At 41.1% G+C, this 25,225-nt stretch overlaps 2 protein-coding genes across 2 annotated transcripts; both read left to right on the top strand.

Annotated features, from left to right (window-relative positions):
* The first annotated feature begins 358 nt into the window (after positions 1–358).
* On the top strand, positions 359–3,478 carry LOC131242503 (G-type lectin S-receptor-like serine/threonine-protein kinase At5g35370). Its single transcript, XM_058241191.1, has one exon. It carries the CDS (start codon positions 478–480, stop codon positions 3,073–3,075), a length of 2,598 nt encoding a protein of 865 aa, XP_058097174.1. The 5' UTR covers positions 359–477; the 3' UTR covers positions 3,076–3,478.
* A 4,912-nt stretch (positions 3,479–8,390) lies between these two features.
* Positions 8,391–19,349, top strand: LOC131242502 (uncharacterized). Its single transcript, XM_058241190.1, has 4 exons — positions 8,391–8,538; positions 18,625–18,728; positions 18,834–18,981; positions 19,065–19,349. Exons 1-4 carry the CDS (start codon positions 8,520–8,522, stop codon positions 19,100–19,102), a joined length of 309 nt encoding a protein of 102 aa, XP_058097173.1. The 5' UTR covers positions 8,391–8,519; the 3' UTR covers positions 19,103–19,349.
* Positions 19,350–25,225: the final 5,876 nt, after the last annotated feature.

Here is a 25,225-nt window from a genome sequence, read left to right as displayed (position 1 = left end):
GTCTTGCAAACTTGAGCTTTAGATTTGGCTATTTTTGAGCCACGGGATAAACTGATCTCGTAGAACGGATGAACAGCGTGGATATAACACATACATCATAGTTGGCCTACGGACCTGGTGGCGTCGATGGTGTGTGGCACACCAAGCAATCCGCTTCCCCATACATCAAGGGACAGGATTGATAAAGTAATCTGATGGTGGGACCATGACTTACTAATTTGATTTAATGTATGTCACGTTTATAAAATTTCTGAGTGCGTGAGCATGAAGCGTCATTATCTCCCAGAGTATCAAATAACTCCCCTTATAATAACACGGAGCAACCGCGTTGGAAGGAGGCAGCTGGGGCCTTCCCCAGTCAACGCTTCCCGGATACAAACCCCATTTAAAAAACAGACCATCTCTCTCTCAATAACATCTTCTCCCAATTATCATGTACATCCATCTCATCTGTCTCCCTCCACCTGCATCACCTGCATGGAGTCCATCTTATCCTACACCACCCTCCTCCTCCTATCCTACACACTCCTCCTTATCCTTCACCCGTCTTCCGCTGGCACAATCTTCACCGAATTTATCAGCCCAAACTTCACAGCCTCCAACTTCCGATTCATAGACAGCACCGGCGCATTTTTAACTTCCCGCAATGGAACCTTCCAAGCTTCCATCTACAACCCCTTCCTCCAATCTTCTTACTACTTGTGCGTCCTCCACGTGGCATCCAACGCAGTAATCTGGTCCGCCAATCGCGACGCACCAATCTCAAGCTCAGACTCCATGAATCTAACGCCCAACGGCATCTCCATCTACCACACTAACGGCAGCCTCGTCTGGTCCACCCCCACGTTAAGAAACTCTGTAACGGCGTTACGACTTTCCGAGACCGGGAATCTTGAGTTGCTGGATCGATCCAACACCTCTCTCTGGCAGAGTTTCGATAATCCAACGGACACGATCATCATCGGCCAGCCTCTACGTGCGGGTATGTCGCTCGTGAGCTCCGTTTCAGACTCCAGTCTCTCGACGGGGAATTACCAGTTCCAGGTCACCGATCAAGATGCCGTTCTTCGATGGTTCGGACAGCCGTACTGGAAGCTTTCGATGGACACACGAGCATTCAAGGACTCCAGCGCCGCAATCTCGTATCTACAGATGAACGGCACCGGCTTGTTTCTCTTCAGCGCCGGGACCGGCGCCGTCGTCGTCTGGCAGCTATCCTTACAGCTGTCCAATTTCCGCTTCGCCAAGTTGGATTCCAAGGGCCACCTCATCATCTACATCTTATCCGGCAACCAGCCGATGTCGGAATTCACAGCGCCTACAGATGAATGCCGGCTTCCTTTCTCCTGTGGCCGACTCGGGCTCTGTACAGATTCTGATGGACAGAACGGCTGGTCCTGTTCCTGCCCTTCCGGTTTCCGTTCCGATACAAAGAGCTTTGGTTGCTTGCCATCAGACGGTTATGATTTACCGCCACTCGCTTGTAATTCTAGCTCTTCTTTTACTTATCTATCTGTCGGCAATGGCGTACACTATTTTGAGAATAACTACGCACCGCCGGCTACTTCGGGCAATCAACGTTCTTCTTGTGAAGATCTCTGCTCCAAGAACTGCTCTTGTTTGGGCTTCTTCTACACTGTTTCTTCTTCTTCTTGTTATCTTATTAAAGATCAATTAGGCTCTGTTTCCTCCATGATTGACAGTGAGGATGCAGATATCATGGGCTACGTTAAGACGGTCGCCGGATTATCATCATCAGTTCCGAATTCGAATGATGTTAATCGTAGCTCCGGTAGAAATTTGCCGATATCTGCTTTGATCCTCTTACCTTGCAGTGGTGCCTTTCTGTTAATCATCCTTCTCGTGATGGTTCTTTGGTGGAGAAGATGGAGAGCGTCGAAGACCGCCGTCGGAAAATTGGGCCGACCCAACTCAACTTCTTCAACAGACTTCGATTCAATCCCCGGCTTGCCAGTGAGATTCAAGTATGAGGAATTGGAGGCAGCAACTGAAAATTTCAAGACCCAGATCGGGTCAGGAGGATTCGGGTCTGTCTACAAAGGAACGCTGGCTGATAAGACCCTTGTCGCGGTGAAGAAGATAGGCAACATTGGAGTGCAGGGGAGGAAGGAATTCTGTACAGAAATTGCAGTTATAGGCAACATTCATCATGTTAATCTTGTAAGATTACGGGGATTCTGCGCACAGGGTCAGCAGAGGCTTTTGGTCTATGAGTACATGAACCGTGGATCGCTTGATCGGTCTATTTTTGGGGTGGGATCCGTTTTGGAGTGGCAAGAGAGGGTGGATATTGCACTTGGGACGGCTCGTGGATTGGCCTACTTGCATGGTGGGTGCGAGCACAAGATAATTCATTGTGATGTCAAGCCAGAGAACATTCTGTTACATGATCATCAGGTGAAGATATCTGATTTCGGTCTGTCGAAGCTGATGAGCCCCGAGCAATCGAATCTGTTCACTACCATGAGAGGGACTCGTGGTTATCTAGCGCCGGAGTGGCTGACGAATGCTGCAATATCGGATAGAACTGATGTTTACAGCTATGGGATGGTGTTGTTGGAGATTGTACGTGGGAGGAAGAACTGCTCTGCTCAGGGGCAGAGCCCGACTGCGGATGAGGAGAGTGGCAATCAGTTATCATCGTCAGTGTCTGAATCTGCTTACTTCCCTCTTTTTGCATTGGAGATGCATGAGCAAGGGAGGTATCTAGAGCTGGCGGACCCGAGATTGGAGGGGCGGGTGACGAGGGAGGAGGTGGAGAGGGTGGTGCGAATTGCTTTGTGCTGTGTTCATGAGGATCCCATGTTGAGACCGAACATGGCGAATGTGGTTGCTATGTTGGAAGGTGGGATTGCTTTGAGCGAGCCAAGGGTTGAATCCTTGAACTTTTTGCGGTTTTATGGGAGGCGATTCACGGAGCCAACGATGCTGGATGGGAATGTGGCGAATGGGTATTTGTATCGGTTGGGAAACAGTTCTTTAATGAGTTCCTCAAGCGGGACGCATACGTCTATCTCTTACCTGTCTTCGCAGCAGGTTTCCGGACCAAGATAGCATATCCATATTGCCAAGAATGATCTTTGAGAAAATGGGAGAAGACCGAGAAGAAGAATTGGGAGTTGGTTCCATCTTCATACTTGTATCTGTAGAGTTCTCTTTAGGAATACTTGAACAGTACATGCTTCATTACATTTGCTTCCATGGGAGTCTCCCTTCTTGAAATGGTGTAATGAATTCCACGTGTTCTGCTGGTTTTGGAAACAGAATTCAGTTGCAGATGGAGACCTCATCACGCTATGAATTGGGTGATTTTAATCTTATAGTTCCATGTCAAGAATGCCAAGAGATCAGTGTGTAAAGCCTCCACGAAATTCATCTCAATGTTACATGTACAAGTTCATAGCGATTTTATTTATATTGATGATTTTTGCCTTAAGACTACTTTCAACCATGTTTTTTTCATGGTGTGTGTAGCTAACTTTCTTTTAGCTCTTGATTATCCTCTCTAATGTTCAAAGAGAGTCGTTGCTCTCCCTCTCTCACACACAAAATCAACAGACAATCGATCTTCTAAAAGAGGAAAAACTACAGATATAGAACTTCATTAGTCATGGATGCAGAAGGGCACAAATGCAAAGAACGGTGCGGCCGGTTTCTCTCTACGTTCTTAGAATCAATCATGCATGAAGCTGTTTGAATGAAAATGTTGAGCAACTAAGTACATTTTCAGAGAGAGCCACTAGCATGAAGATAAACTACCAACTTGCATTTGGAACATGAATTCGATTTCGATTCGGAAACTATGCATTATCTATGATCTTTCTATGAGGGGATGAGTGTGAAACTTAGGGATGAAATTCATCAAGACGATTAATCAAAGATGGGAAGAACTTCAGATGAATCTTTTTAAAGATGGAGTCTTCCCATTGAGAGACATCTTGAATCAAATGGCTTTGTTTGAGCACCATGTGAGACAAACATAGTACATTTGCAATGGATCAATGTACCTCGTCCGGAGATCCATTTTGAAACATCTACAGTGAAAGATCGCTTCTGATGATTCTCATCATCGGAGGATCCTGATCTGACTGCAATGGCATCTATGCATACCAATCTAAAATGCCTAAAAATAGATGTGTCATTGCCCCAAAACTTGCATCAACTAGAAGTGATCGCAGACTCATATTAAACAGGTAAAAAAATCCAATTATTGGACGGTTAGGATTGTCCAGCTGTAGCAATGATACATGCGGCGGACCATACTTGCCAATCAGGTACCACTATAAGAGATTGGGACGGGTTGAACATGTAATCATCCAAACAGCTTTCAAATGGGAGTGGACGGTGCGGCCAGGGCTCACCTTGATGTGTGTATTTTATATCCAGGCCGTCCATCCATTTTGCCAGATTATTTAGGACATGAGCTAAAAAAATAAAAAAATCTAAATCTCAAGTGGACCATACTACAGAAAACAGTGGAAATTGAATGCTCCATCATTAAAAACTTCATAGGATCCACTGTAATAACTCTGTAATATTTATTTTCCATCTGACTTATTGATATGGTCACGTAAACTTAGATGAAGGGAAAAAAATTATAAGCTTGATCCAAAACTTTTGTGGCATAGAAGAAGTTTTTAAATGTCAATCACCACTGATTCCAATGGTCCACCTGAGATTTGGATCTATGTTCATGCCCTAAAATGATCCCATTCAAACATGCTTTGATTGAGCTCCATCTTCTACAATGGCTCTTAGCCCAATTAAATTCAATCATGTTGGGTCAGCAGGAAGGTAGGTCGGTGGTGTCACCAAACAATCTATGTACCCATAAGACATATATACAGTGCGGACCATGTTGGGAAAAGTCCAAGGGTTTAAGCTGAGGATTTTGGTCCATTGGTTTAATTCAAGCTGATAATAGACTGGGTCGGACATCGCCTTCATCTGTCTAAAGAAACAATAAGTGGGGCTGGCCTAGTTTGACTGTGATGGACTGAGTTTTGGACTAGGGGTGTACATGAGTTGATCCGAGTAGAACTGGGCTCAACCCAGCCCACCCTGGCCACTAGTCACACCCAGCCCGAACTCGGCCCGGCCTGGTCCCGGGCCAACATGTCTAGCCCGAACTCGGCCCGGTCAGCAATCGGGCAAGTTTGGGCCAATTTCGGGCCTACTCCATGCACAAAGGAACGGATGGCGTTCTCACTTCTCTGTCTCAAATGATTAGAATAAGGATTTATGATATATATACACACACCGAGTCAGGCCGGGTTGGGATGAGTCGGGCCAGGTCAAGTCGGCTTTCGGACCGAGTCAAGCCAAACTGGGACATATTTGAACTTGGCCCAAACTCAGTTTCGGGCTGAAGAAAATGTCCCGGCTCGAACTCAGTTCTAGGTCGGGCCGAGTCGAGCTTTTTCGAGCCGAGTCGAGCAAGTTAACCGGGCTAGCCCGGTTCGTGTACAGCCTAATATTGGACCACCCTTAGACTCATTATCTTAGCCTATGGTCCGGGCATGTATGGCCTAGTCCATTTTAGGCTGTGCTTGGGCTCAAGTCATTTCAACGGATCTACCCAGTCTGGGTACTTCATATGTAGGTGTGTTCGATACTATGATCATTGGTTAGGCAACACATGCACCTTGCTATATCTGTGTGGGTGTGAGGCCCACTTGATTAATGAATGGATTATGAAGATTCAACTAGGAAATGGGGATTTGATTAATTTTCGGGCTGGGTCCAACTGAAGAATTTTCAGGCTCGGGCTTCGAGTGAATCTGAGCCATTGGCTGTATTTTCTTTCCTAATCAATCTGTTTGGCCGCCGCCTGAAACTTTAGCCTTTGAGATTTTTCACTGCATGTGAAATGTAAAGTGGGCCTCCGTAAGTGTAATGCCAACCACTTGGATTACTAACCCATGTGTCCACTTGCAGAACGTGCCGACTTGGCACGTGTGTGCTGGGCCACTCATTCGATGGGGCTACCTTGAGTTTTTCAGGAATCAGGCGGGTCAGCTCAAGTGGTGGGTCACTCGTGCAAATTGAACACAGACCATCAGTCGTCTTTTTCATAACTGGTCATTTACCTCATACAGCCACATTTTCATGATGGACCAGTTGCCTTTAGGAATGGGGCATGGTCAGGATGATCCAGATCTCTCAGAGTCACGTGTGTGCCATGTGTTGGAAATAAATGCTGAAAACAATGGACAAAAATTCAAGAATAGAAATTAATATAAATAGAGAAAATAAAATGTAGTAAGAAGAATTAATTGTTTCAAGTCAAGATTTGACTGAGTTACTTGGCTTAAAATCAAATTGTTCTTCTTGAACTGCCTTCTAAATGTAACAGGAATCATGGACAATTGGCCGTTGGGATTCAACGATTATGATCCGGTCCGAATGATGCAGCATACCCAAGTTCAAACTAACGTGATGAATTTAAACCGAAGTGAATTGACCCAGTAGCTAACTCAATTGTAAAGAACATGGAGGCCGTATACTGTTTGAAGAAGCTGAGAGAGAATGATTTTCCTGAATAAATGAAAACGAACTAAGAGTAAGCTCTTTTATAAACTTCAACTAGATGTTTAAAGCATCATTTCAAATGTGTTAAGTACATTGGATTTAAAACCAACATGCGACTACTAGAAATAGATCTCTAGTTTGAAATTTTGCAAAAATAAAAGTAGGAATATACTCTTAGAGTAAAAGATAAATATAAATACTAAGCATACATATATTCAGGTACCCTTAAAAGGGGATCAAACAATATACAAAAGTTCTTTCTTATAAATATGAAATTTTCTTTATTTATTTTCTCTGTGGGATAAAAAGAGTCATTAAAAAACAAAATACTTTAAAAAAATTGAAAAATAAAGAAAAAACTTGAAACACCATTTTTATTTAAAACCCCTTCTAAATACAACACCATGTTGATCATCCACTTCAAGTAGATTCTCCAGTTTATTCCTGCAAAACGTTTTCAAAAAGGAGTTAATCAGTCATAATTGAATGCATATGGGTAAAAAGTATTGCTCGATTGATAGTAAATGATGATACTTGAAGCTAATATAAAATGAAATGCAATAAAATCATGTGAATTAAAATCCTCTTCAAGGTAGAAAATCAGATGTAAATACTAACATTGTTCAGATTTTCAAAAGTGGGCCCACTTTTGTAGAGCATCAGTTCAAATTTTTATTAATTTTACCCAAAGTATCATATATACTAATTTGGGCTATTAAAATTAATTTAATTTATACATTTTAAATACAGCATCCAAACAAAAAAAATTAACAATTTATAATCCAATGTTGTCTGATTACATGCATCCAAAAACAACTGATTATTCCAATATCCATTCATTCCATTTACCATTGATTTGGATTCCAGTGTATTATAATTACAAGCCTCTAAACGAGCCCAGGTTATCTATCTTACAGCGAGGATCATCTTCCCACATCAGTTTTTTGGGCCCACCAGATGAACGGTTGCCAACTAATGAATGATGCCGCCAACGCTTTATCGCCCCACACTTTGTGTGTAACGCCTGGAATACTCCAGAATTTCCTTTCACGACAGAAGGCCCCTAAATAGATTAGTAATGTGGAAATGCTTGCGTGACTTTCGTTGATGTGTGGATGATATGAGTTCATGTGAATGAGATCCACACCGTCCATCAGGTGCACCACCCTGTTTTGGATAGAAATCCAAAAACCAGACGATTCAGCACTCAGGTAGGCGACACCCTGGTAAACAGCAAGATGGGAAGTTCTACCATTAAAATTGTCTAAACTGTGTGAGAAGTCCATCCATTCATATGAAGCAAAACACAATTATAAACGGATTTTAGGAATTTAAGAATATTCCAAACTTAAGTCAGCCACACTCAGAGAATTTGGAAGTTGTACTAATTATTTTACATACTTCCCTATATCATGGCCCAAATATAAATTATTTTGTATAAATTTTATATTGAAGGGTGAAAATATGATTTATCAAATGATGGACGGAGTGGATCGAAATTATGTTTTCCCCCATGTAGCGTTCAGTTAGGGAAAGTCAGACCAGACCGTCCGCGTGGCTATGCAAGTAAGGCTAGTCCTTTGCTTACGATACCGCGTGCTCGCGTAGGTTTCGGAAGTAGAAAATGTCCCACACGCTCGCGTTTCGGTCGAGGTGGAAAAGGTCGTTTTGGCCAATGTCTCCATGACACGTATGCTCCAAATCCTAACCGTTTATCCAAGGGGCCCACCATGAAATCATTTTTACCTAACATTTTAGTTTTCTCACATATTTATGAGATTCTTGAACAATTAGACCGTCCGGATTTCATGGTAATCACAGGATGTTGTGGGCACCACCAGATGAACGATTCAGGCCTCGCATAAAAGCGCCTAGTAGCCACGTGCGAGTAGAATGGGATTCGGACCTTTTATTTCCATTTTATTTTCTTCTTGGAGAGAAGACCGAAGCCCTCAAGACTCCCTCCCATGGCGTACGTCGAAAAAGGTTCGGTCTCTCTCTCTCTCTCTCTCTCTCTCTGTGTGTGTGTGTGTGTGTGTGTGTGTGTGTGTGTGTTACAGATTTCTGTTCGAATTGGAATAATTTGGGATTCTATTTTGATGGGTTCGATTTCGGAAATTGAGTTTCTTTTCGATCTTTATCTGGACGGTTTCTCGTTTCTTTTTTAATCTATGAAATCGACGATGTTCCTTCTGTAGGTGAATTTCTGGAATCGATGTCGATGGTATTCTTTCGGTGAATTTCTAGGATCCATGTCGATAGGAAAACATATGATAAAATGCTGATTCCGTATTTCAATCCGTGAATTGTTGCTTGAGAATTGTTTGTACGTGTATGTCTTATGTGGAAATGATATTTACACCCATGATTTTGAATCATATACACCCTTTTAATTTCACCTTTGTCCCTGTAATTGCAAGAGGCTAATTTTCTATGAGAATTTGGCAAAGGTAACCAGATGTGGAGGGAGTTGAGTGTTATTTCATAGAATGATTGGGCTTATACATTCGTCCGAGTGGTTGCGGTTTGATCTGCACTCGTGATTCAAAGATGAGGATGGATCACCTATAACTGGTTGTATGTATTCAATCGGCGGCCTTCAAAATTATGGCTTCCAATTTCTCCCTTCAAAAGATATGGTATTTTCAAGGGTGAAACCCTTCCATAAAAGGGTTGTAGGTTAACTTAGAAGCGGTTGTAGGTTTCTTAGTCATAGGACTATAATTTTCCGAACATTTCCCTAAACTGCAATGAAAATTTGAGAGAGAAACACCTTAAATTCTGGCGAAACCAGGCTCCAACGAGCAAGGAGGAGTTTGATGTTCTGCATAATCTGATGGGTGGGAACTGCCGGACAACTGAATTTTCTTTCCTCCTCCCAAATACCAGGCATAATAGCCGTAGGAAGTGAATTTCTTAGGATTCTACCCTTCGAAACATCTCCAATACAACTGGATTTAGGTGCTCAGCTCTCGTTTATGATGTCCAATGGACATCTACTGTCAAACAAATTTTACAGTATGTCACACCTTATAATGGTGAACAGAATCTGAGAAAACAAATGGCAAGATTTTCTTAATCTATTAAGATGTGTTTGTGAGAACCAAGAAGGAAAAATGTGGGCATTGAGAAATTTTCCCAAGTCCTAAAGTGTTGGCTGTGATGGGGGACAAGGTGATGGTGACTGTGAAAATGTGCAGTCACTGCCAAGCTTTCCTAAAGTAAAAACTAAAGGAAGCCATGGTTTCCTTAAAGCAAAAAACCAAAGGAATATTTTCCCAGTCACCATGCCTAGTAGTGACATGCTAGCTTGTCCCAAGCCCAGGTGAAGGATGGTTGACATCTGGTTGGCAGTTGATCGTCAAATTTTTTCCAAAAAAATCATGAAAGCCAACCCCAAATATCAGGGGCAAGGGTGTGATGATGACCATGGGAGCTTTCCTAAAGCCAAAGTGGAATGAAATTCCTGTGGCATATGGGGGTTTTCTAAAGTCAAAACCAAAGGCAATTCATGCTATCAGTACCATTCAGAAAAGGGATGCTTTATGGAGCCTGATTCAGAAAAGAAGTCCATAGTGGGCAATTCCTTTGAGACTCGTTTCGTTTCGCTTTGTCGCACTGTACTGCTACCAATATTTGTGATATGCATGGTGCAGCTTTTCTGCACTAGCAACACACGGTGACATGCATAGTGTGACTTGTTTGTATCAGCTGCCTTGCACGCGAATTGTGTACATTAAACTTTTGGACCGAGCAGGTGCAGTTTTTCTGATTTATATCAGTATTGGCAATACGCCTTAGACAATGCAGACCGAATTGGGTACTGAAACCAATATTTGAATCCATGATCACCACAAGAGCTTTCCTAGATAAATTATCAAAGTGAATTTTTGGGTCGTTGCCTTGTGCCATTTGGAATATATGAATACTGTTTACTACCAAACTATATTTAAAGAAAATACTTGTGTTGCTGTTCCTCCCAAAATAAACTTACAATAACCATTCCTTCCATGATTGGGACTGTGATGGGGCTGTTAAGTAACTACTCTTAAGATATCCAAAGATCAGTTGGACCTACCAAGGGGGGAGATCTCTTGGATCCTTTCAAAGAGTAACTCTACAAGGCTCCTCCAAAGAAAGGTTAGTTAATCAGCTTGTTTTGTATGCGATACAAAATCAATGGGTTGGAAAGTAATCACCTGCCTTTGTGGTCAAAGGTCTTGTAACGCCCCGGTTTTTGGAAACCGAGTATATGACCCGTTCTCCAAAAACCCGAGTGTTAACCTATAAAATTCAGTATAAATTTGAACCACTTATCATTAATCAGAGTCAACAACAACGAAACTAGAGTAAATCATGCACTGAAATAAAAACGTTCCAACCATCACGAAATTCCAAATGTAGCACACATACAGGACTTATACAACCCAAATAACAAAAGTTCGTATAAACAAAAACAAGATTCTATCAACTAGTCGTGGAGCTCAATATGGGCCGCAGTGACCCCGTCTAGCTCCTTAGCTACCCAATTTCCTATAACAACCCAGTAAACAACATCGGCTCACTCTACACCTGCATCAACTATTATGGTTTAATAGCGTCAATGACTATCGCAGTGAGGAGTACCTTTTAAGATTGTGCACCCATCATTCATAGTTCAATATAGATTGCAAGTCATGAAATTTGATACATTAAACAGGGCATGGCATAATCAAACTCATATACTTAAAAAATTAAGCCAATCAATAGAATCTCATTCTAAGTAAAATATAATAGCAGTTGCAATATAAGGGAATGTGTTCAGATAGTCAAATAATCAATCATACGACTTTCTATTACATCCGAAATCGCAAGATGGTTAGAAAATCGATAAATGAATTTCAGCTCCACCCGGAAATCATGGTACAAGTGAAATCCATAAGGTGAATAGAAAATCAACTTTTAAACCTCTACTTCACCCGGGAGTCATATCGTACGTGAACTCTATAAGATGGCTAAAAAATCGATAAGCAAACTTCAGCTCCACCCGAAAATCATGGTATGACTGAACTCCACAAAATGAAGAGACAATCAACATACAACCCTCTACTTCATCCGGTGTGAACACTACAAGATGGCTAGAAAATCAATAAGCGAACTTCAGCTCCACCCGGAAATCACCATACGACTGAATACAGAAAGATGAAGAGAGTACCAACATAGGAACTTTGGTGTAATTCGGAAATCGTATGAACTCTGCAAGATGGCTAGAAAATCGACAAGCGAACTTTAGCTCCACCCGGAAATCATAACGAACTCCGCAAATGACCCGAAAATCAACAAGACATGAGAATGTAACCAACAAGCCATAAAAGAGCACCAATATCCATCAAAGCCACAAAGGGTAAACATGCGGTCCAAGCCGTGTAAAGCAAATGTGCGATCAAGGCCGCATAAGTCAAATAGGGACCGCAAGATGGTGAGTCCACAACAAATTAATTCCCATCCATCAAGTATCTCAAGTAGTAACATGTAGCAAGTTTTTTGACTGGAGGTGACATGCGACAAATCAAACTATCCATGCTTACAAAAATTAAAGAGGTATATCTATCATCTAACACAGGGAATAATTGAGCAACAAATTAGCATATTCAATAGTAATGTGAATAACTTAATGAGAGAAATCAAACATCGTCTATGTCCAGATTGATGAATTTAAGTGGGAAGCTTAAAGGGTAAGTCCTCACCTTAGAGCGTAGCTTCAATCGAGTATAGACTCCAATATGAACAAAAATGAGAAAAACTCCAAATCCCTTGATTTACGATTCAACTTGCCCTAGGGGCGATTTGGCCCAGCCTCAACTCAATTGAATAAAGTCCTAATTGAGGATTTTGAATATCTTACTTTACTTGAAACAATGCGATTAGAGACCAAACATCACTCTAACGGAAATGATTTTACCTACTAGTCAAGGGGAATAAGTCACCTGATTTGACCCAACTCGGTGTCGAGTTCAACCACGAACCAGTGAGAGAACGCTAACCCTACAAGACCTTAAGTGCTCTAATTAGGAGTAGATCAAATCTAAACAAAATCTGATCAAATAGCTTTAGGTGAGGGTTAGAGAATCTAAGTTTCTCAATTTAATAAGAATAATTCTAATTAATTCAAAAATGTGAATAAAGTTCTATTTCATCATCGTGAAGATCGAATTACCTCAAGTCGAGTGATTCAAGTCGATTCGACCCTATTAACTCAGTTGTTAAACTCAACTCCATTTGGTGAGCTGGCCAGACAGCTCACTCGAGTTTACTCGATAGCACTATCCCAAACTCCCCTTCTTTTCTTTACCCTCTTCCTTTCTTTCCTTCTCCCCTTCTTTATTTTCTTCTTCCTTTCTCTCCCTCATGGTCTGGACCAGGCCCACGCCTGACTCAAGCTAATCAGACTCGGTTTAAACCGAGTCGACTTGGTTTTAACGGACAACAGCCCCAATCCTCCCTTCTCTCTCTCCCTTCTTCTTCCTCTTCTTCTTCTTCTTCTCTTTTTCTTTCTTTTCTTCTTTCTTTGACTCCCAACTAGGACTCCAGCAAGAATCTAACCTGAATCAGGTCCAAACCCGACTTGGCCCAGTCAGACTCGATTTCAGCCAAGTCGACTATGTTTTAACCGGGTAACTGCCTTCTCTCTCTCTCTCTCTGTCTCTCTCTCTCTCTCTTCTTCCCTTTTCCTTCTTCCTTTCTTCCTCCCTTTCCTCTGTTGGAGCACCTAGCAACAACCAAGGCTTTCGACCTTGCTGAATACCCAACTGAGCCAAGTCAGCGAGTCAACTCGACTCGTTAGCACCTCCTTCTCTCCCTGTCTTCTCTATCCTCAGCACTGCTAGCAAACTCGCACACAGCAAGCCAGCGAGTTGCAACCCGGGCAACGTGCCAGTGCGGCACGCCACGGGTCATCTCACCTTCTCCGTTCTTCTTTTTCTACCTTCTTTTCTTTTTTTCTTTCTTTCTTTTTTTTTGTTTAAATAATAAATTCTGACATCAACTGCAAAACTCAAGGTTTGAACTGAACTGGACCAACTCAGTTTCGGCTCACTTAAAACCCAGCAGATGCGGCGGAGGAGGTGGTGCTCTTCGAGAAGAAACTCCAGCTCTAATGGCGGATCGCCATCCGATGGATTTTTCTCCAATCTGAGCCCGTGGGACAGTAAGAATCAATCCAATGGAGCTTACAGGAGGGAGTTTTCTGAACTTCAGGGTGATTTTCCTGGTGGGTTCGAGCTTTGAAAGAACCGGTGGAGTTTCTATTGAAAGGTCATGAGCAACAGGTAAAACTGACTGTTGCTCAATCCTTCCTAATTTTAAGCGTTCTCTAAACTCTCCCAGATACGTTAGATCGAGGTTAAACGGCCTGGATTCATTCCGTGGTAGGGAGAAACTGTTGGCGCAACAAAACCGGTTGCTGTTTCTCTCCCACATACGGAGGAAACCCTAAACCACGTTGTTGTAAGTGGAGAGCTAGGATTTCATTGTGGTGAACGGCTAAGATGGAAGAAAGTACAGTCGCGCGGATCGCCAGCGTGGAAAGAAAAACATGGCTTTCCGTTTTTGGGATGGTGGTTGCACACAGCTTGATCGCGCTCGTGTTTGTGCAGCTGCACGTGGGATCCAGCGTGTGGTTCTTTGGGGGTTCGTACACATTCAATTCCCCTATAAGATAGACGGTTTGGATCAGACGTGGGACCTAAGATGGTGGGTCACAACGGTTGCAAATGGACGTTGTCCGTTTAAAGTGGCTCGGGTGGGAGAATAAAAAAAAAGAAAATTCCTTTTTCGGATGAGTGCGGGTCAGCGCTCGTTTGACCATGTTGAAGGTTTGGTGCACAGCGAGTGCACGTAATTCGTGTGCACATCCACTCTCGTGTGGGGCCCATAGTGGTGTGTGAATCCGATCCACTCCGTTCATCTGTTTTGTCAACTCATATTAGAGCCCGGCCCAAGGAATGAGGCAGATCCCAGGCTTAGGTGGGCCGTAATATTGGATTTATGTATCTAGATGACGATATCCGAGGATCTTCGAAGATTTGATGGTTAGATCTCTTCCTAATTTGGTTTAATTGATTATTTAAGGTCATGGGGCTGATTGTATGAAATCTGATAGTTAATTTTGCATTGGATGGCTAATTATGACACATTAGAGTTGTCTAATTAGACATCATGGACTAATGAGTGGTTGATTCTACCCAATAGGGTGTCTCATTATGTGATTTTGAAGTCCTCTTGTTGTCCCTCATCAATCTAATGATCGTATAATCCTAAAACTGATCGTTGGCACATTTAATATTTCCTATACTAGTCTAGGAACCTTCGACAATTGCATTTACAATCTGATGGCTAACTTACTCAATTAAGCGACTATTCATCCCATCAAGGTTGTGGATCTGAGGTACAGTGATTTATCTATGGTTTTGATGATCGGATCCATCATTATACGATGCGAGGCCTAAATCCAATGATTCATCCCGAAATTCATAGTTGATCTTCAATTCCAATGGTTGGATCATTCTACATTTGGAACTTCGGAGGTTAAAGGGTTCTAGGGATCCTAAAGAGCATTCAGGTGTTTTGATTTGAGCTTAGGTGCACCTAAATAGTTAATATTAAGATCTATTAGTCAGGATCACACGATTTAGTGTTAGTAGATAAATAGTGGATCTGGTGATTCAGATTTCCAAATCTAAGACGAATGATTGGATTGATCTATCCAGGATATTGGAACTTTGAAAATAGATCCCTACATCAATGTGGAGGTCCATCTCGAGTCACAACAAAAGGATTTGAGGCCCGATTCTTATAGTTTAATCGTGTATCGTTCCTGATCCATTTCTAAGGGTAAGGATTTATGGGTTCGATGATCCAATACTATAGGTTGCTAGTGGATGGTTAGGTTTACTAAAGAAATAGGTCCTCTAGATACCGTGGCGCTATATTTTGAAAATCAATGGATGGATTGTCCTAGGGTTGATGCCTTCTTCCCACTGGCTAGATACCATTTAAAAAAAAAATGTAGCTTTGACGATAGAGTTAAGCTTATTTTGATAATCCTACACGTGCTTTTGTGAGACTTAGTTCACATGGTAACACCCGAGTACTGAAACGTACGGGGTGTTACAGGTCTGCAGAACACCTTTATGAAGGGAAATGTATTTTTCAGATCTCATCAAAGAGATAATTCTCCAAATTTAGTCTATTTAACAGAAATTTTCCAAGGGGCACATATATGGGGAAGATCACCCCACTTGCATATTGGAGTCATATCACCCTATGATAGAAACCAATGTCATGTAATAGCATCTAAAACTACTCAAAATCAGTAGTGGAAGAGAAGCACCTGCAGGCTACTATCTCTACAAATAAAACTCATGTAGGAAAAGGTATGCGTAGATGTGCCTTCACAAGGAGAAGACATAGTCCAATAGCTCACAAGCATCGAAGTATACAAAACGAGAGGATATCTACTTGACAACCATTTGATGGCGTTCCTATTCATTCCTTTAGATTGTAGGAATCTTAAACGATGTAGAGTCAACGGTTTTCTCTTAAGAAGTGTAGTAAATGGTGTTAATGGTTCATCATCATAACCTTATCCCAACTATTTGGGTTTGACGTTAGTGTTAATGGTTAGATGTGGGTGAAGTTGAACTTTCCACAGGACATTCTTGTTTACCTTATTATATCAACAAACCCAGGAATTGAAAATAAAAATAAAAATAATCAATCTGCTACTTAAGAATTTGAGGAATCCACCTGCAGCTGGATATAAGGCCAAAACATTTAGTGCTTTTTTTTTTTTTTATGAAATTTAATTTAGTGGTCTGTTTTAAGTTCTTTAAAGTTTTGAACCCTGAATTGGGTATCCACTATATCGTCCAATATGCTGCATCAGTCAAATTCCTAATAAATTTGACAATGAATTGGCCAACATTAGCTGTGGCCATTAAGTGGTTGGGTGATGATAACGTAATACATATTCAAATTTGGCCAATGTTTTCTGTGCCCAAAGTGGCCACGCCTACACGATCATAAATAATTGGCAAGATGCATGATCTCCATTTAATGTGCAACCAAGCTGGAACAAATTTTCTAGAAGCTGCCACTTGTAATGCCGTAAATGGAATTTCATTGTAATAAATAGCAAAAACAAATGTAGACAGTAAAAAATCTCTTACCAGGAATCGCCTGGTAACTCAGACGTGCCAGATTTGTGGCCCATGAACGGAAGAAGGTATTTCAGATCAGCAGCAATGGAGCGGTATAATGGAACAGATGGTATAGAATTGATAAACCATTTATGGAGTCCCATTTAAGGATTATCTGGTGGAGTCACACCACTAGAGGAAGGAGCATCTCACCCCAAAATTCCCATCGCAGGAACCAATCAATGGGAGTTCTTATTCTGTGTCTTTCAAGGCCTTATGCACCACATATTTGTAGGCTATCTTTACAACTGTAAGACTGAATCTGCAACTAACTAAGAAAGGAAACTGTTGTCTATTTGAAACAGTCCAACCGTATAGCCTTTTGGAGCCAACCGGTTATCCGGATGAATATGTGGTCAATAGATTGTGTGGAAAAATCTGTCGGGTCAACAGATTGATATAACTTCCCTATGGGATCTATGTGGCAATTGGACAATTGAGCCACCGGATAATATAGTTGATCGGATTATATGTATGTGGTCTATGCAACTGATCTCACAATCTATGGGGCCCACCAATTGGGCCATTAATTGAAAGGGCTACCTGTGGGGTCCACTAATCTGTCAATCCTCAAATCCAGCCCATTGGATCTGATCAGATAGATTTTAGGGCTGATTATCAACCTGACAAGTTGTGGGGTCCATGTTTAACCCTATTTTGTCATTGGGTGTGGTCCTGCATTATCCCTGTATATCATTCCAGGAAACCGCCAATTTCTCAAGCTGTTTCTGTGCAGTTTCAGACCTCTTTCTAGTTCTTGTGCACTTTGCTACTGTGATTGTTGCTGGTCTTACTACTATTTCTATAGCTGCCATTTACAGCTACTATTGCTGCTCTGCTGATACCATTGTTACTGCTTATACTGCTACTAGTCATCTACGCCTGCAAAGAACAGTTAGTCCTGCTATTACCAATGATGCTACTCCATTGCTACACTGCTTCTACGAACTTTCTGAAATCAAGGCAGCAGTTGTCCTTGGTTCAGAAACAAAAGCAGTAGAGAGCACTCAATTCAACATGGATTATACTAAAATTGTGCTTCCTTATGTTCCCAATAGAAGTGTGTCATTAAGAGGTTGTTTATTTGCATTTGGGGAATTAAAGGCATATCGGTGAAGGAAGCTCGGTGAGAGTAAGTACATAAGAACAGCAAACATTTTAAAGCCCTTTTTGTAGTATTGGGTCTGTACTTGTGGGCGTTTTCTGGATTAGTGCCCTATGCACTGCTTAAATTTTCATTCGTCCTAGCACAAGTTAGGATGAGGTAGGCTGACTATTTGCATGTTTTGATCACACACAGCCCACATAGTTTATCAGTTAGGATGAGGTTGGTGAGAATTCATTAATTCATTTTCTAGAATGATTGAAATATCTATGCGCGGGAGGCGGAGATCCTTTAGATGGAGGATGAGCTGCATATTCAGACAATTAGAGAGCTTAATCTGGACTTTTGGCTTGCTAGCAGTGTGTTTATAGAGTAACCTTAAGGGGTTGGCATGACAATTATTGAGGCCACATTTGTTAGGAAGGGATTGGGTCTCTTGTGGTTTTAGGTTGGAAGGTGGTTGGATCAGGGGTGCGGTTTAAGATTGAGCTTCACCATAATTACCTAAATTCCGTTTCAATCACTTAAGTCATATCCTTTTATATTGCACGGTTTTGTGGTTTTGAGGGACCAATTGTGGCAGCCTTTTTTGCCCCTGACAATTCTCATTATATATAGTACACTGTACAGATAACACAATGGTGGAAACATGTTACTTTTGCTCGGCCTGCTAGATTTATTTCTCACCAAGAAGGAATGACCTCACGGGTTCTTCATGAATTACTTCAGGTGTTGTGAAATCCAAACGATCACTATGGCGATTGAGCACAATTACTGACTTCTTCTGGGCCATAGTAAACTTCATTGGCGTGTTCTTTGCAACAATGTTCTCGGTATGGATCCAGTACTTACCGACCTATCTAATGCTATTTCTTGGTGGGAGCGGGAAAATGTAAAATAAAAGAAACTAAGTCATTCCTTGTGTCTGTCATGCTTAGGTGGAAAAATCTGATGCTTACAAGAGAAGCTCAGGTTCAAGCAAGAAGTGGGATGGCGGTCCAGGAGGTGGTGGTCCTGGTGGTCCATATGGTGGTGGGCCCCGTGGGCCAGCTCGTGGACTCGACAATGTCCGAGGGATTGACCACAGTAAGTTTGTTAAACTCTCTTATTCGTCACCTTTTCTGCTTCTTACACCTTATTCATTGAAGAGCGATTGTGTCGACTTTCAGGTTCTCTTCCTGCATGTGGCTCTTGCTGTGGAGGCTAAAATTTGAGCAAAGGTACTCTTCTTGGATGGTCGGAAATGTTCTCATGTCTGGTCTTGCGTCTTAAATATTCACTTTGGAGAAGTATGGACTGAATGTTGGTTACTTTTTCTGCCAGTATGCAGCATATATAGCTGGTTGCTGTAACTCCAATGTAGTGCATTCAAACAGTACTTTGCTTTCTCGTTCGTTAATTAAAACATACCACCTGAATCGTCTCTGGAAATATAAATAAATCCTTTCCTAATATAGTTTGAAGTGTTAATAAAAAAGGAACTATCAGGTCCTGATGCTCTAAATGCGAATTGTTCCCTTAACATGCCAAAATCTCTGCATGTGGAGCACATGGTTGAGTAATCCAGACCTTTATTGTGATGGGCCACAAAATCTTGTAGATTAGAAGATCCTAATCATCCTATGTTGTCATTCTTCCTTTCTGTAGCTGCCTTTTTTTTTTTTGGGGAGGTTTCTACCTCAATATAACAGATAGGGTTCGTAGCAATAGTGGAATTAGTTGGGTTAAGCATTCCTTCTTGAGACAGCAGTTTAGCCTTTCAGCCAGCATTTCTAAGTTTCTCTCTTGCAACATCAAACCATTGACACTTTTGCAGGCCTGGGGCAAAAGGAAATCCCAGGTATTGCTAGGGCCATTGGCCCAGGCCCAGATGGATTCGGAGGCGAGCCTGAGACCTTTTGAGCAGAGCAGTCAACTTGAGCTTTTAGTGGGTGACAATGACGCCCATGTTTCAGTGATGTATACTGTTGGTTGGATAGGTCCTACAGTGGGGTTACGCTTGGAAAAAAGAAATTGACCAACAGTCCATATTCACTTACATGATGAGCCGTGGACTAGCTTGATTTTTGGGCCACAATATGGATACGGTGCAAGTGAGCTGATGAATGTCCACGATCTTTCATTCATGTGCTACTTTGGCTCCGTGTTGTAGTAGCGGGTGATGCATATTGTACTATTTAGATCCCTTTTATTCTCGAATTAGCCAACACAAGATGCTAAGCAAGCAAAAGATTGTAGTGATCACTCCTAGGATTGTTTTGAAGTCAATATATATATTCTAGTCATTGTTTTTTCTTTGCTATAACTAGTAAAATGCACGTCCGTCTGTGGGCAACAATTCATCTTATTTAAAACTCATCAGGTGGGCCACACAAGGATACAGGCTAAGATTCTTACCCGTCCTTTGATTTGAATGTAGTGACCTGATGGGATGAGTTGACTGACCTGATTCTCATGCCCTGTGACCTCGATGGGATGAGACTTTCAGAAACCTATCGGTCCTACTGCTTGCTATCATGTGAACCCTTGGAAATAAAATCAGGTTAATCCACTCATCATGTGAGCCATGTATTGAGGATTAAATTCTCAGCTGTCCACTGATCCATGCATATGCACATGAATCCAATAATATTTGAATGGTTAGGATTTCCCCATGAGCCCGTAATTTATAGATGTATGAGTTTTTGGACTTTCAAATCCTTGGTTCCAGTCTAGTTGCTTGCGTTATGTACGGTGTGTATTTGTAGTAACATTTGAGTTTTCTCAATTCTCCTTGGTTCCAGTCTAATTGAATGATTAAGATCAAATTTCAGAAAGATTTCAATCCAATAGTTCTTTTTGGGCATCTACAATGTAGATGGGAGCGGATTAGGTGAGACAGACTCAGAGTCACCCAAGACGGTGCGGCCCTTAACCGTGGGGCCCACCTTGATGCATATGCAGACCCAATTATTTTAGGGCATTATCCGTTTTTACAGATCATTTTAGGGCATTATCCCAAAAATTAAGCAGACCCAATTATCAGGTGGCGCATGCCATGGGAAACAGTGGTGATTGACCATTAATGGTCGGCCACAAGTTTTGGATCAAGCTGATATTTGCTATTTTTTCCCCCCTTCATTGGTGTTTATGTGACCTTATCAACAGATTGGATGGAAACTAAACACCACGGAAACATTAAGTGCAACCTAGGAAGTTTTTAACGGTAGAGCATTCAATCACCACAGTTCCTATGGTATGGTCCACGTGATAATTGGGTCTACTTCATTTTTGGGACAATGCCCTAAAATGATCTGTAAAAATGGATGGACGGTGTGGACACGGAATACATACATTAAGGTGGCTCACACACAGATGAGAGAGAGTGTGTGTAAAAACGTAAAAAGTAAAATAGCATAATTTTTTTTAATTACTTGTGATTATGTTTACCAAACTAACTTTTATTAAATAAATAGCTTATTTACTGCTATTAGCAAAATAAATAAATATGAAAAAATGTTTTGGCTTTGTACACGTACACAGAGATATGCTCACACACAATTTGTTCTATTCGTTAAAGATGGACGGTCCAAGTGATCGATCCTTACTATCCATTAAGTTAGGAATACATTTCTTGTACTACCAAAACTCACAATGATCCAATCCATCCTAGATTTGGCCTTATTTTCTATAGCCAATATATTTTTCCCTGGCCATGGATGAGATGGTTACAATTTCATGGTTCTTTGGAATCATAATCAATCCATGATGGTCCCTAACAAATACATGAATCGAATTGTTGGACCGTCCATTCGTAAGGCCATTGATCAAAATTGTTAAATATTTGTTAGATTACCGTGATGCTTTTTCATGGTAGCTCGTGAAATGTGCATTGTATCTGATGAATAGTCTAGATCAACGGATTAGATGATCTAATTGTCTCAATGCAACTAGGAACACTGTAACTTGTGCCAGCTCTCTCTCTCTCTCTCTCTCGTAGTTTGACACCCATTTGAATTATTTGATGCTTTTTCGGTGGGCCTTCTTAGACGAGACTCTATTGCCCATTCATTGCTACTTCCAGGACTCTTGAGACTTGAACAAATGTGCCATGTGGATGATGGTAGTTGGTAGCGTTGCAGACATCAAGTGCGCAAAATACCCAAACTTCGTGGGTCCCACCATGCAGTAACTGTAAAAAAAGCCACTCCCTCAACCAAGTTCTAACATCCTCGCTGTTACTACTACTCAGGACAAAAATCAGCCAACTCCACACAACTCAGATGGGCCACACTATATGAAACAATGGGAATTGGATGCTAACATAGATTTGTGTGTTATCTTTCATCAAATCTGTTAATATGGTAGAACTCTTAGAATATACAAAAATCAACCAGATATAAAAATTCAAATGGGCCACACCATGCCAACTTAACAATTTTTGGGGCCATTATGTAAGGTCAGGTTCTTGCTAGGTTAGCTTGGTCAAGGCCTCAGCCCACACCCAACATAACCTTGAGTAAACCCATGTTAAAAAGTTTGGGTCAGCCAATCAGGTTCGAGTTGAGCTAACCGAAGTTGCACCTATACCTACCTGTGGTCTAAGAATCGAGATCATTACTAGTTATAGCCGTCCCACCACTTTTTAACTTTTCTGCAATCCACACCGTAAGTGGACCCGGTGGGGCTAGCAGTGATGGGGATGGATGTGACCAGTAAAGAAAAGAAGAAGAGAAATCAATGCAAGCACAGATTCTTGACGTAGCTTGTATCGTGGTTCTTGTGATCGATGATAATACACGGCATTATGATCCAACTACCATTCCCTCAATGCCAGTCCACCCTCCATGCACGTGCCAGAAGGATTAAGTTTTTGAGAGAAACTTTTATACTCTGGCAGAGTGTGTGAACGATGCACACTACTTCAAATATGTAGGCTAAGAGTAATTCAAATTAAACTGTCCAAGCTATGTAGATTAGTTTAGATGTATCAAGAACCAAAAACTACTCTTTGTTATTTGGCTATTATATCATATTAATGGACATTGATTGGATGGTTAAAGATAAATAATATTCAATGTAAGGTTAGGATTTTTCAAGAAATCGATTTGAAGATTGTGACTTCCAATAATATGGTAGGTTCTACAATTAAACTGGTCTAGTCTCAGTTAATGTATGCCACACACATTTCATTTCATTTTTGGCTGTTGTCACTCGTCATTGGCGCCATCTGCATGGCGTATAGCTATTTACAACGGATGTGGATTGCATTGTCCAATCAAATTCCACCTCGATTAACATACAATCCACATCGCACAGAGAAGCACAGAGCAATTGTCTCCAGTTTACAAGAAAAAAGCCATCTGATTGGTAAGCGGATTGGCTGGTGTATTGATGTGGGCGAGTTCTGTGGGTCCCATCAAGGTATGTGTAAGGCTGGAAACTAAAAATAAGACAGATCTAATGATCAAGTCGACCACAATGCAAAAGGCAGTGGAGGATTGAACATCTACCATTGAAACACTTTTGGGGGTCACAGAAGTTTTGGATCAAGAAATTTGTTTTTCCCCTTCATCCAGGTCTTTGTGACATCATGAACAGATTGGATGTAAAATAAACGTTATGGTGGGCCTTACAAATTTTTTAACGGTGAAAATCATTATCTCTGCTGCTATTTGTGGTGTGGTCCAGTTGATCTTTGGATATGATTCATTTTTTGGATAATGCTCTTAAATGACCTCGAAAAATGGATGAACGGTGTGGATATAATAAATACATCATCGTGGGCCAATGTAACTTTGATCTTCTTTGAGCCGTTCGTACAACTCAGAGCTCGAGGAGCGTCAGCGCTCGTCTTCGCACGAACACGTACCTACACGAGCTATATAGCTGGTGTGTGGTACACCAGCCAATCCGCTTCCATCTGATTGGGTCATGAATGGTCAGCAACAGGAAACGGATTGGCTACTCCCCCTGCCACCAGCCAATGGCTGGTGGTCGGTGCTCTGTGGGCCCCACCATGAAGTATGTGTTTCATCCATGCTGTCCATCTATTTTTCTAGATCATTTTATTGCATGAGAGCAAAAATTAGGTATATCCCAATCTCAAGTGGACCACATTACAGTAAACAGTGTTAATGAATTTCGACCATTAAAAAATTTTTGGGGGCCATAAAAGTTTTGGATCAAGCTGATCTTTGTTTTTTGCCTTCATCTGGGTCTGTATGACCTAATCAACATATTGGATGTCAAATAAACAGTACAGTGGGCCTTAGGAGGATTTTAATGGTGGATGTCCAATCACTATTGTTTTCGTATGGTGTGGTCACCTGAGATTTATATTCTTATTATTTTTTGTAGTAAACCCTAAAATGATCTGTAAAAATGGATGAACGGAATGGATGAAGCACATACGTCATGGTGGGGCCCACAGAGCACCGACCACCAGCCAGAGGCTAATTAGATCTTTGAACGCCATGTACTCTGACCTTGAGAAATTGGTCCACACAAGACACAAGTGCACCCTACATGTACGGTTAGGATCATCAGATCTTTGAACTTTTTGAAAATAACACCCCAACAATCACAACCCTTAGTTTGTACCAATGAAGGTTAATTGTTATTAGAAATTGCCTTTGCATCACTCATGATCAATGGTTCTTCAATTAGATCTTTGAACCTTAGAATTTAACTTGAACTCTTAGAGTTTGTATTTGGTCTCAATACCAAAAACCATATCACCTACCGTTTGACATATTTCCACTACCGTTGATTCATTCATATATCTAGGAGCAAGCGATGGTGCAAAAATTATGTCATTTAAGTGATCCTAGGCTTCCGATCAATAATAATGAAATGGACAATTAAAATTAACTAAGGAAACAAAATACTTTCAATCATCATCTTGAAACATCTAGTGGATAGATCCTACTTTGTATGTAACACTTTGATTTAATGATTCTAATTATATAATTTATGACTCATAAGCAATAGATGGTGGTAACAAATTGGACCATTTTAAAAGATTAGGATTTTCTGAATGGTGTGATTCTTACACTATGGCTTGCTTGTTATTGTATAAATGAATGAATGGTTCAGATCGATGATAAGTCACCCTATTCGTCGTTTAAAAGATTAGAAAAGGTTGCTAACATAATAGCAAAACCTACTTTATATATAAGCAGAAAAACCCACTTATACATGCAGTCAAGATTGGCAGGAGAAACAAATTGGGAACAATCATTATCTTGAAACATACATCGGATCATTGCACTTTGTATTTCTTATAATTTTAAAGTAATATTTTGATTTGATGGTTCTAACCATGTAATTTATGGCTCATAAACAATGG

Source organism: Magnolia sinica, chromosome 4 (genome assembly GCF_029962835.1).
Source record: "Magnolia sinica isolate HGM2019 chromosome 4, MsV1, whole genome shotgun sequence".
Taxonomy (NCBI): Eukaryota; Viridiplantae; Streptophyta; class Magnoliopsida; order Magnoliales; family Magnoliaceae; genus Magnolia; species Magnolia sinica.
The sequence above is the reverse complement of the archived record's forward strand: the minus strand, read 5'-3'. Positions and strand labels throughout refer to the sequence as shown.